At 39.7% G+C, this 20,109-nt stretch overlaps 1 protein-coding gene across 12 annotated transcripts in view; it reads right to left on the reverse strand.

The window, feature by feature from the left end:
- TRPM6 (transient receptor potential cation channel subfamily M member 6) overlaps positions 1-20,109 on the reverse strand; it is a 217,030-nt gene that overhangs the window by 85,690 nt on the left and 111,231 nt on the right. For all 12 annotated transcript variants that reach the window (XR_014247276.1, XM_082401319.1, XM_082401318.1 and 9 more), the window contains 7 exons: positions 19,285-19,498; positions 13,872-13,996; positions 9,289-9,460; positions 4,256-4,424; positions 3,105-3,228; positions 671-743; positions 451-551 (listed from right to left, as the gene is read on the reverse strand). Coding sequence is in view for 11 of the 12 variants with exons in the window: in XM_082401319.1 (XP_082257445.1) it covers positions 451-551; positions 671-743; positions 3,105-3,228; positions 4,256-4,424; positions 9,289-9,460; positions 13,872-13,996; positions 19,285-19,498 (978 nt within the window). In the remaining variant the exon portion in view is untranslated. The remainder of the gene's footprint in view (positions 1-450; positions 552-670; positions 744-3,104; positions 3,229-4,255; positions 4,425-9,288; positions 9,461-13,871; positions 13,997-19,284; positions 19,499-20,109) is intronic.

The raw sequence follows: 20,109 nt of genomic DNA on the forward strand, positions 1-20,109 counted from the left end.
TAATTTTTTTAAAATGAAATGTTAACGGTGATTAGCATTAGCACTATGAGTAATCTTTCTTCTTCCTGCTTTTCTCTGTTTTCACTCATTCCTATTGTGAGCATGCATTACACTTTAATGCAAAAAAATAAGATGAACTTTAAGTTTTGAATAACAGTATAAAAATCTGCCCATTCAAAAAGTAAATAAAAAATCCTTCCATTTGTCTTTCCCCCAACTTCCTTTGTCAGCTTCAATTAGGCTGCAGAGCCAGAGGAAAAAATGTTTTCAGGGAGGCAAAGTAGATGAGAGAAATGTCTAGCAATGGTGTGTACCCAGCATCAGAGATGCTACCCTACCCCCACACCCGTCCCCAAAGCAACCTATCTCTCCTCCAATTCTCTCTTTTGTCCCTCCCTAACAAACCAACACACGACATAGGTCTTCCAAATAACTTCATCTTCATTATACCTTCCAATGTTGTCCATAAATTAGGATATGTTTCTTGGCAATGTCCATCCTGTCCCAAGCCATTGCCAGATTTAATTGTTCTGATGCTGATAAATTTGTGCCTAGGGTAAAAGAAAGGAATCACATATTCTGTTTATGATATCAACATAAAAAGCACAAAGTGCCACAGAATGTGAAAAGAGGGAAGGAGGAACAATTGTAACCTTATTTAGACACTCACCCTTTAGCAGAGCTGTTAGGATTGCTAAATCAAGGTCCTGTGACTCCTCAGAATCAGCATCAAAAATGGTAATCTGTAACAGTTGAAAAACAGAAAGCCATACATTTTGGGGACTAGCAAAGAAATGCTTTCAAAAGTACCCACAAAATTTGCTCTTGAGCTAATGAATTACGCGAAACATTCATCATTAATGTCAAAAATCACAGAGTTAAAAAAAAATTCTTTTTTTTTACTAATAAGAGAGAAAACTTTTAAGTAGGGTAAAGGCGAATTGTATACATTCAGGGGATAAAAAAAAAAACTGAAAAATTCCAAGTATCTTAGAGGAAACATGCATGAAAGAACATTATTACATTAATTTACTATTCACATGCTATAATGGAAAGAAACTCAGTGTCAATTCCTCATGTAAAGAAAACCATTCCTCATTTTGAAAGAATACGAAATGAGATCCTTCTGTTCACCTAGCTTTAGAAACTAACACTTTTGCTTTTTAATGAGAAATGAATCCTCAAGGATTTGTCATAAAATAAGTGAGGCAATTGCAATGCACCCAGTGAGCAAGTACAATGGACAGTGAAGAAAGCCTTCACAACGTCAAAGCCTCCAGTGCATCCTGGCACGTGACTGATTTTTTTAAGACAAATAAGGACATTATTTATGATTATAAAAGGTCTTCTCCTGTTAATGAATGTATCTCAATCTTTACAAATGAAAATATATAGTAAAGGGACCTGTTCAACAAAAAAGAGCCAAGATTGGCAAGTTCTAGCCCCAGATATGCCACTAACTTGTCAGTCCTGGGTAAATATCTTAAAACCATTGCATCTCAGGTTCCTCACCCACAAGATGAGAGGAACCCACTAAATAATCTCTAAGGTCTCATAAAGATAGAATTCTTCTACAATTCAAGCTAACAGCCCCTCTACCTAACAGCCCCCCACCATGTGCATGAATAAAATCAACCCTCAACTGTGCAGGAGTTGAGAACCTTTCTGTAACATGCAAACCCTTAGCTGCCTTCTCTAGTTCCCTCTTGATCATTACACCGCTCACTGGTTACTCTCCTTGATGACAGGAGGAGACAAATATAAGGGTGATCCCTTTAATATATCCTTTTCTTAACCTACTGACTGTTGTGGGGAATATAAAATGTAGTAGATCATGCACACGATTTCAACTCTGAGCACTAGTTTTAGTTCTTTTTTTTTTTTTTTTTTTAATTTTATTTATTTATTTATTTATGGCTGTGTTGGGTCTTCGTTTCTGTGCGAGGGCCTTCTCCAGTTGCGGCAAGTGGGGGCCACTCTTCATCGCGGTGCACCGGCCTCTCACTATCGCGACCTCTCTTGTTGCGGAGCACAGGCTCCAGACGCGCAGGCTCAGCAATTGTGGCGCACGGGCCTAGTCGCTCCGCGGCATGTGGGATCTTCCCAGACCAGGGCTCGAACCCGTGTCCCCTGCATTGGCAGGCAGACTCTCAACCACTGCGCCACCAGGGAAGCCCCCAGTTTTAGTTCTACTCTTTCATAACTGCATGACTCTGGGCAAATCACTTAAATTCTCTAGGCTTCAGCTTCGTTATCTCTGAAACTGAAATAAACAATCACTGCCATATTGAACTCACTCATGGGGCTATTTCACGTGAAAAAATATATTGGAAAGCACACCATTAATTGTAGACATGGTTGTTATTTTCGTTGTTACTAGGTCAACCAAAATCCCAAAGGGTTCTTCACATCTGTTTAGCCATGCTTAGTCTAGACTGAACTTGTTCAATTGGTTTTTTGAGGGAAGGTGCTTTAATATTACCAAAATCTTGTATGATTTGGTCCAGCCTTCAAATTCTGGAAAGATCACTATGATATGACATATCTGCATATTTAATGTAACTGTCGGCTACATATTATCCAAATCACTGATAAAAATTTTGATCAAAGTACCCTAAAACACTAAAATCTTTTCCTGAATCTATGTTATGTTCATAGCCCAAAGTTCGTGGCCTCTATTTTCCATCTGAGAGTTTATTCACATATTTCCATTGTCCAGTGCATCCCCAATGATCTCCTATGGGACATACTGAGGATACTGTGATAGAGTCATCTAAGCCAGCAGACTTGAGTTTATTTAAGACATGGAGCTGTTCCTTTACCCTCTGAAAATATTTACATGTAATTTTCACTAAATTCAATCACTTTTCTGTAATACTGTTATATTGTCTAAGTGCTTTTTCCCAGGTACGGTCAGGAATATGAAGCATTGTTGGAGGGCGGGAGGAAACAAGAAGTCAAGTTTACTCAACTTACAGGTCAAATTCTGTACAGCTATATATAATCAAGTAAGAAATGAAAAAAAAAATTGTGAAAATAAATATCACAATTGTTGAACATTAGCATTTTTTAAGTCAGTTGAGTCATCAACTCATCATACTCACAGAATCCCTGTGTACCATACACTCCATCAGAATTTGAAAAAGGTGGTTGGACTGTTTAAGACTAAAGTTGAAAGTGTTCTGAATCATGCAGATGATCTCCTCCTTCACTTGAGGACGCAGGGTCCTGGGAGAGAGAGAAATGGTCGTGACTTGACACAGTGCAGAGAAGAGGACAAGCCAGAAACATCAGTACAAGTACAACATCCCTGCATCTGTCCCATGTGATGGAGAAGGTTTCTATGGACAGTACTGCCAAGAGACAAATGAATGGGAAGGAAAGCGAAGCAGCAGCACGAGGAGAAGGCTGAATTGAAAGAGAGAATGGACTGATCTGCCATGCTCCTGGGAAGAATGCACTTGGGGCAGGGTTCTCGAGCTGATAGATTTCCAAGGGTCTGTGAATCTCCAGAAATTACGGGCAAAATATTCTCAAAGAATCTGACACTGCAAAACGAAAGAGAGAGGTGTAATAGAAGAGGAAGGGGGTACAGGGTGGAAGCAGGGCTGAAAGGGGAGAGAAACTGTAAGAGAAGAGTTGTCAGAGAGAAATTATAAGCAGTGAATGAATATTTATTAAGTAAATGAGTGGGGTCCACATTTCAGTTTGTACGCACTGTATTTACTTACCTGGCAGAAATATCACGCTTTTGAAATTGGAAGAATCACAATGTGTATAGGGATGGATAGAGAAAAACTACCATCTTGTTTAAAAAGGAGAAAGAGTTAAAACTTCAACTAAGTACAACATATGCGACAAAAATGTCAGGATGTTGATTTCCCCAATTTCTGCTATTTTTACTAACGGCAATTGAATTTAAAGGTGATCTGGGGCCACAGTGGTCTCCTCCCTCACTCCCCCTGGAAATGCTTTTTTCCTAAGCTCAGACAGGGCTCAAGGTCCTTGTTAGAGGCCAGCCATTCTTCAGCTAAGCTAATAGCAACTTGCATCACTGGAGGGCATTTTGGTGTTGCTTAATAAGTACAAAAACCACTGAAAAATGAATTCCAGTCTCAACCTCTGTCCTCCAAGATATCCAGAGAATTCCAGTCTCTGTCCTCTAAGGATATCCGGCCTACATGAAAGCAGAATTAAAGAACTAAAATGGAAGAATAAAGAGCATACTTTCAGAAATGAAGACTCAACAACTCACCCTTCATCTGCAAAGTGTTTGTGAGTGAAGGCCAGGAGGTCGGCAGCCCTGCCTGTGCCTTCACACACCACCACTGGATCTTTGTCTTTCACAGTCTCCCACACTGAGAGGATGACATTGGGACCACCTTCCACCACCAGCCCCACCACAGGCACTCCTTGTCTTGAGCCTATTTCAGATGACAAACAATATCAAATTGTTACAAAGGAACCCCATCAGCAATTCTGGTTACCAGACACAAGTCTTTCAATTACCACATGTATTTGTTGCTTGCACTAGCCATTCTCTCTTCTTTGACTCAGGCTTGCTTAGTTCAAGGCCAAGCCAGAAGCTTGGACTTTAAATAAAAGTAACTCAAATATGGTGAGAGCATCTTCTCCCAGTTAAAAAGTTACCTAAAGGCTTTTGGTAATTAAAAAATAATAATAGGGCTTCCCTGGTGGTGCAGCGGTTGAGAATCCGCCTGCCAATGCAGGGGACACGGGTTCGAGCCCTGGTCTGGGAAGATCCCACATGCTGCGGAGCAACTGGGCCCGTGAGCCACAACTACTGAGCCTGCACGTCTGGAGCCTGTGCTCTGCAACAAGAGAGGCCGCGATAGTGAGAGGCCCGCGCACCGTGATGAAGAGTGGCCCCTGCTCGCCGCAACTAGAGAAAGCCCTCGCACAGAAACGAAGACCCAACACAGCCAAAAATAAATAAATAAATTTAAAAATAATAATAATAATAATAATAAGTAGTAGTAGTCTTCAAGAAACTAACTTTTTATCATGGAAATTTTCAAACATATCTAAAAGAAAACAGAATGATATAATGGATCCCAATGTATCCATCACTCATCTCCAAAAATGATCAAACTTTTGCCAGTTCAATCAACTTTGAATAGTGGTTATTTCTAAGAACAAGATGGGATGGGTAAACCTCAAAGACTTTTATATTTCAATTTATTCCATTTTTCACTTTTTGGCTTTCTTATCAGACTACATATTACTTTATTAAAGTAAGGAAGACAAAAAAAGGAAAGACCATGGAGTCATTCTTTTTAAAAAGATATTAAGTGAACAAAAGTTACAGAAATGATATGCCCAGTATGGTCCTATTTAAAATCCTATTTAAAATTTTAAAACCATATATATGGGTATATATTTTATATATACATATGCACATATCTATAACATGTTACATAAATAACCAGAAAACTCTGGAAGGATATATATCAAATTATTAATAGTAAAGAAGAGAGGGGAGGATTTGGAGAAATGTTGACTGTTCATTCTATAGATTTCCTACTTGATTTAATTTTTACACCACATGTGTATTGATATATTTAAATCAATTTTTTTTTTCCAAGAGAAGGAAAATTGGCAGGCAACACCATGCTCACACCTGAGCGACAGAGGACTTTACTCTGGGCCCCATGTTCTACAGCGCCCTCCTCTGACCATGTCCTTCTCCTCACAGTGAGGAGTCTATAGGGTCAAGGTTCAAGGAAAGCCTGTGCTCCCTCTCCTACTTATTAGATTGCCCAAGACCCCAAAATTCTTGCTTCCAGGGGCTGCTTGAACCTCTGCCCCAGGAATATACTTGTCAAAGTCAGAGGCAGCTTTGGGGAGGAGGAGAGAAGTGGATAGAGCTTGGACATATAGGCTGGGGTGTCCAGGTGACAACGTGTGTGAAGCCTGGACATCGCGAGATTGAGCCAAAGGTGGGAAGAGAAGCAGAGAGTGACCTGTAAGGCCAGGGGCCAAGGTGATAGTTCTCTTTCATCTCCACGTTCTGGCTTAGTACTCCCAAAAATCCAGGACTCTGACCTCAAACCTGGCCTTCCTGCTACATGTACAAAAGTAAAAGGATTGAACATTATTCTCTTGTTATTTTTGCTGGTTAGCTTGATTTAAAGCTTTTAAATATTTAAACAAATAGTATGTGGGTTTCCATGTGTAACCTTTGTCCTGACTCCACAAATGTTAAGGGTGGGCCTCTTAGCAGGCACCCAAATATCTCATTCAGTCTATTTAATGGCTTTGACATTATACTTCTTTCCTTTTCCACATATCTCCACTTCCTTATTATTTTCTCCTTATCACTAAACATCAGACGAAAGGTACACCAATTGATAGTCATAGGGTTCTTTTAACAACATTGTCCTGTAAAAGCTAAATGAAATGGTGATGATGGTTTATTAAGGCATAAAAGTAATAGAAGAAAATTTAGATGAAAATGTCATTAATTATACAATTATTGAAACGGATGGAAAAAAAACTTTTTAAAGAGAATCTCATATCCTATATAATGAAATACTATGCAGTCATTAAATATGTGCTCAATTATGCTTACTGATATGGAAATACAACCATGTTTAGTGGAAGAGGAGGGAAGGCTACAAAAGATATTATATGATCCCAGTGTTCATTTTTAAATGTTGCTCTGTGTGTACACAGAAAATTTCTGAAAGCATACAGGTGAAAAAGTTAACAATGGTTATTTTTTATAGTAAGATTACAGAAAGCTATCCCTTCCTTCTCTTCTATGTTTTCTTTCTTTATCTGAATGTGAGAGTATGTAACATTTTTATCATCAGAAAAAGAAATCAGTAAGGGTATTCTGCAGGAGAAGGGAAAATAATTCAATTTCTGTTAGATACATCCTTTTTAAAGCAATAACTAATCCTCACAAAAATAAATATATTTATGATTGTTTTCTACAAAAAGGATCTTACTGATGCTATTAATTAAATTTGTTTTAAAAAAATCGTGAAGTTCTTTGCTGACAAATCTCATGAGAGAGCTGCCTCTACACCTGGCTCCCAGTTTAGGCAGGAATACAACATTACAGCTCCAATGAAAGGCTCTTAGAATAGGCATCCCAGGAAAGGGCTCTCTTCTCCACCAAGACTTGGATTACGAAGACATACAGAGCTGATCCTATGCTTTCCATCCTCAGAGGCTTACAGAACAGGAACTGACATTGGCCACATTTCAAAGGGATTTCTACAGCAACTTTATGAAGTCATCCTTTTTTTTTTTTTTTTTTGGTAAGTGCTTTCTGTGAACATCAAGGATTTGCCAGGGACTCCAAGAAGCCCAGTTGAAAAGAAATGAAAGAAATCAAGAAAATATTTTTAACCACATCAAAGACAAATACAACTATGGCAGAAAGCCTCCCTAGTGAGCACAGGAGGTGTGAAGATCAGTTTTGATACCTAAGAATTTTGGGCTTGTTGGGGTCTGTTTTCATTTGTCTTTCCTTTCTCTCTTTTATTCTTCCTTTCTTCTTTCCTTCCTTCCTTCCTTCTTTCTTTCTTGTGTGTGTGCATGCATGTGTGTGTATATGTGTGTGTGTGTGTATGTGTGTGTGTGTGTGTAAGTGGTTTATTGTTTTTGCTGTTTTCCTGTCAGTTCTCCATAGAATAATAAATATTACCAATCCACTGAAATTGACTCCACATTCTCTCCCCATGGACAGCAAAACCCTCCAAATGAATCCTAAATTTTAAGGACTTTGAAAGTAGAAATGTAGAATGGCATATGGCGATATGCAAGCTCGGGGCTCTTTTCATTCATCAGGGCTGTTTTCACAAATGGAGAATCAGCAGGAAATAAGAAAGACAGAGACTTTGCTCTCCTGGGACACACATCGTAGCGCTGCACAGAATCCCTGAGCACAGGTGGTGAGCCCAGGTCATCAGAGGCAACAGGACATTTCAGGTAACTGACATTTCAGAGCCCTGCAGGGTCCTCGCTTCAGGGATTCTCCTTCAGGGCAATCTCTGACCTGCCCTCCTTCTCCGCTCCTCTGTGGGTCTTCCTCCCCACTAGCCACCCCCACCCTGTAGAAGACCACATACCTGCTCCTCTCTCCCCCTTCCTGACCTAAACGAGCCTCCAAACTTCATTCACACTAAGCTCTAAATGACTGACAACAATTCCCAGAGTCCCTCTCTGTACCCACACCCCAACCAGCACACGACCCCCTGTACCAAAGGAGAATAAAAGGAAAGAAAGAAACACATTTGTTGAGGACATGTTATGTACCCAATACTATTCTGAGCACACCTAACATATTTTATCCCCTCTAATTCTCACAACAAAAGGTACAGGTAGACAGTTTCTTCTGTCTTGTATTAAGAGAACAATTTTTTTTTTTTTTTAAGAGAACAATTTGACAGACGCTAATTTCATTGCCCAAGGTCACAGGCAGTAAATAGAGCTTTGATCCATCTGACCTCACTACATCTGCTGCTTCAGGGAATCTGGCCAAAAACTCAAAGGATGTTCAGCATTTTCAGCCCAAAGTCAGAGGTTGAAGAAGACTGAGCCTCCTGAGAATCTTCCTATTCCCTGGCATCTCCGCTTAAAGGGCAGGAGTAGTCTGTGGAAGATTTAACTCACCAAAAGAGGCAGGGGCCACCTCCTGCTGCCCTGGTTGCAGAGTCTCCATTTCTCCAGGCAGCATCCAGCCCTCTTCCTCCCTTTAAGGAGTCCCACCTCTCCGCCCAAGGACACTCACTGATTTTGCCCCCCACTCCTCCTCCTTAGGCACTACCAAAGCACCACTGCCAGCATGTCACAACATACCTTCAAAGGTCCTTATTTCTAAAAGTCCTGATTTCAACCCCTTCCCTGACTGAAGCCACGCCACCCACATAGAAATGTCATCTTCCCTGACTATCAAGGCTCATAGCCCTCTCTTCTCAGGCTAGTCTCTTTATGGCTTTTCAGCCATCCACATTCCCAAATCAATTCTTTCTCTACTTTCTCCCTCTATCCATCCAAGTCTAAGGACTCCCAGAGACTCTGCTAAAGTCTCCACTCTGACACCTCCCCTCTGCTGTCCCGCAAGATCCCTTCCTCTCTTCTGACTGTCACCCACAATTTCATATCCTGCTTTCTTCTCACTGAGGGTTCACAGGTGTTAACTTAAGGCAGGGGCCGGCTTGGACCTCTCTACCCTGTACAGATGGCAATGGAGCACCTTGCTCCACAGCAAGGCCCCCGGCCAGGACCTGTTGGTTGAGCCCCTGTGGTACTCACGGCTGTGTATTTTCTGCAGAGAGAGGTACTTTTCCAGGTTCCTCCTGAGCTTCATCTCATTGCCATACTTGCCCACGGTGCCATCATCGGACAGGATGAAGTGGGAGTGCATGCAGTTGAGTGTGGTGAGTTTGCTGAGGGGGTTGCCCAGGGTCTGGTACAGGCACACCGCCTGCGAGACAGCGAGGACAAGAGACGGTCAGAGATTGAGATCCTTCCCGGGCCGACGGCTCCGAAGGCCTGTCTGTGTCCTACCGAGTTCCTGTCCAGGTCAAAAAGTAGTACCTGCTACCAAGGGCAGTGCTTCTCAAGCTATCTGCAGTGAAGAATCAATTTGAGATTTCTTATTTCTTATGTTTTTATGGACAGATAGGTAGTCCCCTAACGCATGACTAGTATGCGGCTTGTACTACATGAGACTCACAAGTTCAACAACACTCGCACACACAGCAAGATAAGCACACTTACCATATGCTTGGATGTCACAGCACCGTCACATGGCTAAAAATGGTTCCATACATTTATTTTCAATTTCTGTACTTACCTTGTCTCAGATCATTAAAAAACAGTTTAAGGATCTGCATTGGTACACAGACTATATCACTATCCAGAAACTATGCCTTTTAATAGATCTATTCCAGAATAATATTTGGACACTGATTTTTTTTTCTAGTATTCCAAATGAAGTGAAAAGTAAATGGAGATGCATTCATTCAATAAAAAATATCCAGATCTTTATTAATATTTGCTGATTCTTCTATAAGCTACTCTAATTCTCATTTGTTTTTAGAGAGGAGAGAACAGTACAGTCATTTGGTACCTGTGGGAGATTAGCTCCAGGACCACTCGCAGATACCACAATCCACGGATGCTCAAGTCCCTTATATAAAATGGCTCAGTATAGTCGGCCCTCAGTATCCCCTGGATCCGCGGTCAGTTGAATCCTTAGGATCCACTGTCAGTTGACTCCTCAGATGCGGAATCCACAAATAGGGAAGGCCGACTGTGTTTGGAGTCAAAGAGCCCAAGTTTAAGGCTAGGCTCTTCTGCTTTCTAACTTTAACTCTGGGTAACACCTGCTTCCTTTCTCAGGCTTATTTTCCTCATGTATAAGTGATGATAATGATTCCTATAGCAGAGGGTTGCTGTGAGGCTTTAAAGAAATAATGGGGGCTTCCCTGGTGGCACAGTGGTTAAGAATCCACCTGCCAATGCAGGGGACACGGGTTTAAGCCCTGGTCTGGGAAGATCCCACATGCCGTGGAGCAACTAAGCCCGTGCACCACAACTATTGAGCCTGTGCTCTAGAGCCCGTGAGCCACAACTACTGAAGCCCGCACACCTAGAGCCCGTGCTCCACAACAAGAGAAGCCACCTCAATGAGAAGCCTGCGCACCACAACAAACAGTAGCCCCCACTCGCCACAACTAGAGAAAGCCCGCGTGCAGCAACGAAGGCCCAACACAACCAAAAAAAAAAAAAGAAAGAAATTAAAAAAAAAAAAGAAATAATGGATGTAAAAAGCACTACAAACATTACAAACATTAGTATTTAAAAGTTACTTTTATAATCCCTAAGCATGACACTGAGGCCAGAAACCAAAAAGAAAATAATTGATAGATGTAACACATTATTTTTTACACATGGAAAGATGTTCATAAATGATACAAATTAAAATCTGGGAAATGCAGCACACATGGCAAACAAAAATGTTAATAGAATGAATTATAATACAAAAGGTCTTTCAAAATATAAAAACTATGCTTAAAAATGCATAAAAACCACATGGAAAGATGTTGAATCTCACTAGTAATCAGAGAAACGTACATAAGAAAAATAAGGTGTTATTTTATACCTATCAGAATGGCAAAGTTTAAAAAAAGCCAGAATACCCGAAGCTGGAAATGGTACAGGGAAATGGGCACCCTCATACCCTGTTGGTAGGAATGTAAATTGTTACCACCTTTCTGGAAGACAATTAGTCACATTTTAAAAGTTACATACCAACTGGTCCAAACATTCTACTTTGAGAATAACTTCTAAGGAAATAGGCGTTTTCAGCTAGTTTCAAAAATATATGTGTCTTATCACAACATTAATATCATTTTCTGTAAAAGTTAAAAATAGAAAACATAAATGGACAATATAGAGGAATGGTTAAATAAATTATAGTACTTTAGTACAACAGAACTTCATCAGGCATGAAAAATAAAAATGCACCCTTGGCTCTCAGAATGTGGTCTCTTAATACTATTTCCCACTAAAAGCAACCAGCCATTTCTCTAGGAGCAAAAATTATATACAATGAGCCAAGAACAGTTTTTTTCATACTAAAACACAAGGAAGCAATGATAAATGACTAGATTTGTGTTAAAAGGACTCAGGAGACAACCTGAAAGGCTCCACTGGCCACAATGGGACAATATGAGCATGATAAAGAATAATAACTATATTAGAATAATGGATTAAAACATACCAAATATGTTTAACTTCCTGAATCAGAAAAAACAACAACAACAACAGACTGTTCACCTTGGGGGATGGTAGATAACCAACTCAATGCTTTGAAAACTGGCAAATAAAGAAAAAGAATCAAATATTTATTCTACCCTTTCCCATACAACCGTACCACAAGGTAAACCAAGCAATTGAGGAGAAAATGTTTCTCTTTATAGAGTATTTAAGCTAATAAATGAAGAAAGAACACTATAATTAAATATTAGCATTTTTGCAACCCTGTTGAAATAATAAATCTAGGCAATGACATCATAAAAAGAGTGAGGATGTTATGTCACAAGGGAAGGACACATCTCCTCCTAGGGCATAAACCTGTACAAAAAGAACCTGAATCTGATCATACCTTTGGATCAAACTACCAATTTACAAGAAAGACAAAAGACAGAGAAATAGGCTAAATGCTACTACAAGAGCTTAAATATGCAAAATCCAAACTGTGGGAAACTCTTTAGGAATGACCCAGTTTCTTCAACAAATAAATTGAAACAAACAAACAGAAAACAAAAAAGGAGACAGAGGGAAAATCCAGAGATCAAAAGCGACTCAAGGAAAAAAACTAAGTGACCGAAGAGACAAATCAACCCATCACAATGTAGGGAAATTTTTTGGATAATGAAATCAAACAACTGAAAAATTGAGACAATCAGAAACTTGAACACAGACTGGATATTTGATGATATTCAGAAATTATTGTTAATTTTTTAGGTACGAATATGGCAATGTGGTTATATTTTTTAATTGTCCATATACTTTAGAAATAACTACTAAAATATTTACCAATGAAATTATTTGATGTCTGGAATTTGCTTCAAAATAATGGAGGGAGGAGATGGAGAATGGATGAGGGACTAAACTAAACAAAATTGGCTCTGAGTTCATAACTGTTGAAACCGGGAGAAGGGTATGAAGGAGATGATTATTCTCATCTCTCTACTCTTTAATGTGTTCGAAATTTTCCAAAATGAAGGTTAAAACAAACCATAAGCATGTCTATATTAACTGACATAGAGAATTAATTATGTTAAATAGTTAAGCTGAAAAACAGATTCACAACAATAGGTTTCTGTTGTTACTTTTTTAACACACAAACTTTTTTTTACTATACATATGTACGCATACATAGAAAAAAATTCTAGAATGATACACACCAAAATATTAACAGTGGTTATCTTTCGTCTTCATACCTTTTGTAATACTTGAGATACCTACCAAAAATATACATTAGTCTTATAAACAAACTTAGACAAGTCTGTCCCTTTAGAATCATTCTGGCTACTGTGTTGGGATCAGACCTTAATAAGAGACATGGATGAGAGTAGGGAAGGCTATTACAATCACCCAGGTGACAGAAAATAGTGGCTTAAACCTGCTCAGTAACAGTGGAGGTAATAAAAAGAGGTCAGATTCCGGATAGATATATATATATTTTTAAATAAATTTATTTATTTTATTTATTTTTATTTTTGGCTGTGTTAGGCCTTCGTTGCTGTGCGTGGGCTTTCTCTAGTTGCGGTGAGCAGTGCTACTCTTCGTTGCGGTGTGCAGGCTTCTCATTGTGGTGGCTTTTCTTGTTGCGGAGCATGGGCTCTAGGCGCGCGGGCTTCAGTAGTTGTGGCACACAGGCTCAGTAGTTGTGGCTCGCAGGCTCTAGAGCGCAGGCTCAGTAGTTGTGGCGCACGGGCTTAGTTGCTCCACGGCATGTGTGATCCTCCCGGACCAGGGCTCGAACCCGTGCCCCTTGCATTGGCAGGCGGATTCTTAACCACTGCGCCACCAGCGAAGCCCCCAGATAAATTTTTAAAGTGAAGCTAAGATGATAATTTACTGGTGGATCGGGTTTGAGGCGTGAGACGGAGATCATTCCAGGATAAGTTCAGGGTTTTGGCTTGAGAACTGCAGGACAAGATTGTCACTTTCTAAGATAGGGTAAGGGAGGCAGTAGGAAGTCAGGAGTTTATTTGGGGTATATTACATTCAAGATGTCTACTAGATATCCGGATATAGTGCTAAGCTGGCAACTGGATACATGTTTATCTCCTTTTGTTGTGAAAGGATTGTCTACTTACATCTCTTCCAATAAGATCTTTCCGGTTCTCAATGACACCCCAAGGAGGGATTCCAACTGTCCAGATTTTTCTCAAGGACTGGGAGGAATGGGCTTTCAGGGCATCCCCAACATGTTTGGACACACCTATGAACAATCAGTTTAGAAGTCAAACTTTAACTCACAAATCACGCAAAACACTGTGACTGCCGGAAAGAGACAAGTAGACAAGCATATGCAAAAGACTGTTATCAGGGAAAGTTGCTGGCACAGTGGAATTAATTTCTGATACTTTGACTTGCTCTACTCCCTCTTGACACCTCCTTCTCCTATCACTAACCTTTCTACCTGAACAATTCTCCTCTTCCTTTGAGAAATTTCTGCTTACAACCTCAGTTCTGCCCCTATTCTTGCCTGGCCAGAACATCCTGTAAACCCACCCCTGACATCATGAATGTTCTTAGTATTTTTTTCTCTAACCTTCTTGACTGTCCCAGTAAAACATCCTGAAGATCCTTGCTTCATTGAGGCAAATTAATTTAACAGCTCTATATTCATAAATATTCCAGAACTAATACATTAATGTTTGCCTTTCTGGGACTAATAATAATAATAATAATAGCCAACACTTACTGAACTCTTAACTACACACCAGGTGCTTTTTTAAGTTTTACATGCATTTACACTTTAAGTAGGAATATTTTTAGTCTATTTTATAGGCAAAAATTGAGGCACAAGGAAGTTAAATAATTTGCCCAAGGTTATAGAGCTGGTAGCTTGTACAGTTTGGATTCCAATCCATGATCTGACTTTTCTTTTTTCAATAGACTTTACTTTTTTTTAAATTTTATTTTATTATTTTTTTATACAGCTGGTTCTTATTAGCTATCTATTTTATACACATCAGTGTATACATGTCAATCCCAATCGCCCAATTCATCACACCAACACCCCCACCCCCGCTGCTTTCCCCCTTTGGTGTCCATACGTTTGTTCTCTACTTCTGTGTCTATTTCTGCCCTGCAAACTGGTTCATCTGTACCATTTTTCTAGGTTCCACATGTATGCGTTAATATACGATATTTGTTTTTCTCTTTCTGACTTACTTCACTCTGTATGACAGTCTCTAGGTCCATCCACGTCTCTACAAATGGCCCAATTTCGAATGGATAAAGAAGATGTGGCACATATATACAATGGAATATTACTCAGCCATAAAAAGGAATGAAAATTAGACTTTACTTTTTAGAGCAGTTTTAGATTCACAGCAAAATTGAGCCAGAGGTACAGAGATTTCCCATATACCCTCTTCCCTACACATTTACAACCTCCTCACTGTCAACATCCCCTACCAAAGTGGAACATTTGTTACAAATGATGAACCTACACTGACATATCATAATCATCCAAAGTCCCCAGTTTACATTACATTAGAGTTCACTCTTGGTGTTGTACATTCTATGGGTTTGGACAAATGTATAATAACATGTATGCACCATTACAGCATCATACAGAATAGTTTCACTGCCCTAAAAGTCCTCTGTACTCTGTCTATTCATTCCTCATTCCCCCAATCCTTGATAACCACTGATCTTTTTATTATCTCTATAGTTTTGCCTTTTCCAGAATGTCATATAGTTGGAATTATGCAATACATAGCCTTTTGAGATTGGCTTAATCTGCCTTTTAGCAGAAATAGAGTCACAGACATAGAGAACAAACTTATGGTTACCAAGGGGGGAGGTGGTGGGTGGGATGAATTGGGACATTGGGACTGACATACATACACTACTGTGTATAAAATAGATAACTGATGAGAACCTACTGTATAGCACAGGGAACTCTACTCAATGCTCTGTGGCAACCTAGATAGGAAGGAAAGCTAAAAAAGAGTGGATCTATGTATACGTATGACTGATTCACTTTGCTATACAGCAAGAAACCAACACAACATTGTAAAGTGACTCTACTCCAATAAAAATTAATTTAAAAAAAATTTGCCTTTTAATCACAAACACTACATTACACCACTTACTCTTTCTATGTACAGTCTGACTCTATGTGTCATTAGCACAGGAAAAAAAAAAAAAACAACAAAGCCCTGCATATTGCATGTATCTAATGCATAGCACCTAAATCATTTCCTTCTCTCTGGAATCCTCCCCTCCAGCCATCTTTTGCACTTTTCCCAGTCATTTTCTAAAATTGGGGGTCTGGACCACAGAACACACATCAATACCAATAGAGATTCAGATCCATAGGTTTGGCATGCGTTACCAGCATGTGGGGTGATCGTTTGTCAGCAGCCCACATGTGATCTTAATACATATTATCTGCTAAGACTCTCTGTAAAACCAGATCTGACATTATCATTCCCTATTCATTCTTCTGTTCAAAATCTTTTGAGGGCTCCCTGCTACATAGAGAATAAAACCTCAGCCCAAATAACATGGCACCCAATCTGGCTCCAGTCTCCCTTGCTGTCCCTGTCCTCTGCCACACGGCACATCCGGCTAGCAGCCTTATCACCTCTTTCTACACATGTCTTAATCTCCAGCTGTGTACCTTGCCCTGAACTGCCACCTCTGCCTAGAATGCTCTTTCCCACCCTTCTCTCAAGGCCAACATTAAGTGCTATATCCTTCACCAAGCTTTCTTCTCAGGTTCCCTCAGTTGGAACCGGAATTTGTTGTCCTCTTCCTCTTCCTTTTGCTCCCAAACACTTTCTTTGTATCTCAACTATGACCCATTCAGCATCGATTTTTGGTTAGTTGCTTACTCTCTGTTTGTTACAGTCACCCACCCCATCACTAAACCCGGGGTCCATATCTTACTCATCTTTCACCCATAGCATCTATCCAAATGCTTGATACACAATAGATTCTTAAAGGCTTCTGGCATTCAATTTAAATAAATGTAAAAAATTCATGCCAAATAATGTTCAACTACAGTTGAGAAGCATCTCAAGCATAGGTTGGAGCTGGTAAGCAAAGCTTCTCAAATTTCAATGTGCCTAAGAATCACCTGGGGATGTCATCAAAATGCAGATTCTGATCCCAACGGTCTGAGAAGCCCGATATCTGCATTCTCAACAAGCTTCTAGGTGATGTTGATGTTGCTGGTCCAGGGACCACTTTTTGAGCAGTCAGGACCTAAGGAGCTGAGGCTGAATCAGGTCAGACCCTGATTATTGCTTCAGGAAGCTCCAAGTATACCTCATTTCTCATTTCTTTTGTTCATTTGAACTATTTCAATAGTCTTCACACTATTATATTGGTGTTCTTTAACTGGCCCTAATCTAAAATATTTTTTTCTTAAAAAAGCAATAAGTAAAATAAAGCCTGTAACACAATTCAAAGAAAAAAACCATACCCAAGTTCACCTTTTTCTGGACTCTACAAAACTTCCCTATCCACCCTCTTGTTTTTACTGGAAATAAAATAAGTACTACACATTGGACTTAGAACTCTGCAACCTTTGCTTTTTTCTAAGAATGTGAAACAGTAATTATCTCAATGAAATGTACCAGAGGAACTACCAGGTTACCCATTAGTGACAAGACGAATCCCTTGGTTTTATTTTTATTTTGTTTTTTCAATCACTTGCTTCCTTCATTCCTTTTTAATCAAAAGAAATTATTCATTACATTAGTACCTGTTGCTCAGTTCTTAGACATATGTATAGGCCCTGGTCTCTACCTCACAATCAGGTAGATTCATCCTAACCTAACCCGTAAGGCAAAACATAAACGTGCTACAAGTGCTACAGGCAATAAACGCTATAGAAATTAAGAAACAAAAGCGAGTTGAGATAGAGAATGCTTCCTGGGTATGTTGGCATCTAATGTAGATCCTAAAGGTCAGGCAGAACTCAATAGGAAACATTGGCTAGGATATCCCAAATCAAAAGAGGGAGAAGTAAAGGGAAGATGGAAAGCCACAGGTGTGATATTGTGACTTATAATAATATATATTTGGTCTGTTATTGACACAGAGCTCCTTAAAACCTTGGAAATTCCTAAGTGGTGAGAGTGACAGAGGTGCCTTCTGTTATGTTAATGAGGCGACTTTTTGACCTACTGATGGGGGCTGGTTGCCAAGGGAACCAACCAACCACATGATTAGAGGGTAGGAACTTCCAGTCTCACCCTCAACCATTGCAGAGGGGAGAGGAACTGGAGATTGAGTTCAATTGTCAATAGCCAATGACTTAATCAATCGTGCCCAGGTAATGAGGCCTCCATAAAAATAAAAAAAAAAAACAGGGTTCAGAGAGCTTCCAAGTTGGTAAACTTGGGAGGTTTACCAACTTGGGAGGAGGGCATGAAAGCTCCGTGCCCCTTCCCACATGCCTTGCCCTATACATCTCTTCAATCTACCTGTTCCTGAGTTACATCCTTTTATAATAAATTGGTAATCTAGTGAGTAAACTGGTTTCCTGCATTCTGTGAGCTGCTCTAGCAAATTCATCAAACCCAAGGAGGGGATGGTGGGAACCTCTGATTTATAGCCAGCCAGTCAGAAGCACGGGTAACAACGGACTTGAGGCTGACATCTGAAGTGGGGACAGTCTTGTGGGACTGAGCCCTTAACCTGTGGAATCCGACGCTATTTCCTGGTAGACAGTAATTCAGAATTGAGCTGAATTGTAAGACACTCAGCTGGTGCTGGAGAACTGTGGTGTGTTGGGAAAGAACCCACACATGAGAACTGGTGTCAGAACTGTAACATATCAGTAACAGATTAGTAAGAGAGGAGTTTGTGAAGTCAGTAATCCTCAACCCTGGCTGCACATTAGATACCCTTCAGAAGCTTCACCCTGAAAAACTCTAATTAATCTGGGGTAGAACTTGTGCATCTGTATTTTTGCAAAGCCCCCAGATGATTCTCTAACATGCATACAGTTCATAAACACTGATGCAAAAGAGTAGGGTTAGAGGTTCAGGGGCTACTAAATGAAGTTCTTGAATGTCAGATTTCAAGAAGTATGAAAGAGTCATTGACAGAAACAAGTGAGTGAAATGCCAGTTATGTAGTTAATTATCTCCTCATGCCCCATACACTCAATGCAGTTGTTGCACATGTCACTGATTTCCAATTCCGGAGAACCTGACCATGGTGAGTTTAGCTCACGTCTATGCCCACACACTACCTCACCACAGTCCAAAGCTCATGAAAACCTATTTTCTTTGCCAGACGTTTACCCAAAGTTATATTAAAATAGCATATTTTAAACAATGGTAAAAATACATTCCAGGAAAGGTCTAGGATTCTTCTGGGTTTCTTTTCCAGTCACTACACTTTCAGTCTTTCTCACGCTACCACATCTCCTGGGAGCACTGCAGAGCAGAGGTTAGGTGCTATACTGCCTGATTCACAATTAAAAAGAAGGAATTAAAAAAAGAGAAAAAGACTGAAACAGGGAATGTGCCTTACCGGTATTAATGCCTTCTGTTATTATCCACGCTCCCGTTGTCTCTGCAGCTTTGACCAAACCTTGGCTGAAGATCTCTTTAAGTTTGGAGGGCATCTTGAAGTTTTGGATGCCCCCGTGCACAGAGATCACCAGCTTTGGCAGTTCCATCTTCCACTCTTTCAACATTAAATGTAACAGATGATCCAACTTTGTGTCATAAGAAGTTCTAATATACTGGAAGATATGCATATACACATATACATAAAATAGTGGAAAATACCTGCCACGTCGCAGTAAGCACACAGCAGGGCAACTGAAATGCCAAAACTTGAAAGAAAATGTCTAGGATCTCTTTAAAAGTTCATCTTCATATAATGGAAATATTTACTTTGAAAAGATCCCACACCCCCTTTAAGTTCCTTCTGAGAATTACAAGTCACGATCGGAAGGCTTCCTCTGGTTTTCAGGGTTAGTCCACCAATGTTCTCTAGAAGGTCTGAGGTAAGGCAGAAATACTTCAAACTGGCAAAAATCACTACGCCAGCAAACCCCTTTAAAAAAAGTTTTAGAAATAAGTGAAATGAGGTTTTTTCATAAATGCTATGGCTTTTAATTTACTGGACCATTTCACATATTTGCATAATTTAAATTAAGAACCAGAAGCATGTTCATTTATTTTAAATTTTACATTCTAACCATTTCCTATATATATCATCTCTCTAAAAACTTCTTTTCCAAAATAAATACTTTTCATAAGAGAGTCAATGTAACCAAAAGAAAACACGAGGGAAATCAGGCAGCTCCAGAATCATTTTGCATTTTGCCCAAGATTATAGTGTGTGGCT

The sequence above is a fragment of the Balaenoptera borealis genome (genome assembly GCF_965194805.1).
Source record: "Balaenoptera borealis genome assembly, chromosome: 8".
Taxonomy (NCBI): Eukaryota; Metazoa; Chordata; class Mammalia; order Artiodactyla; family Balaenopteridae; genus Balaenoptera; species Balaenoptera borealis.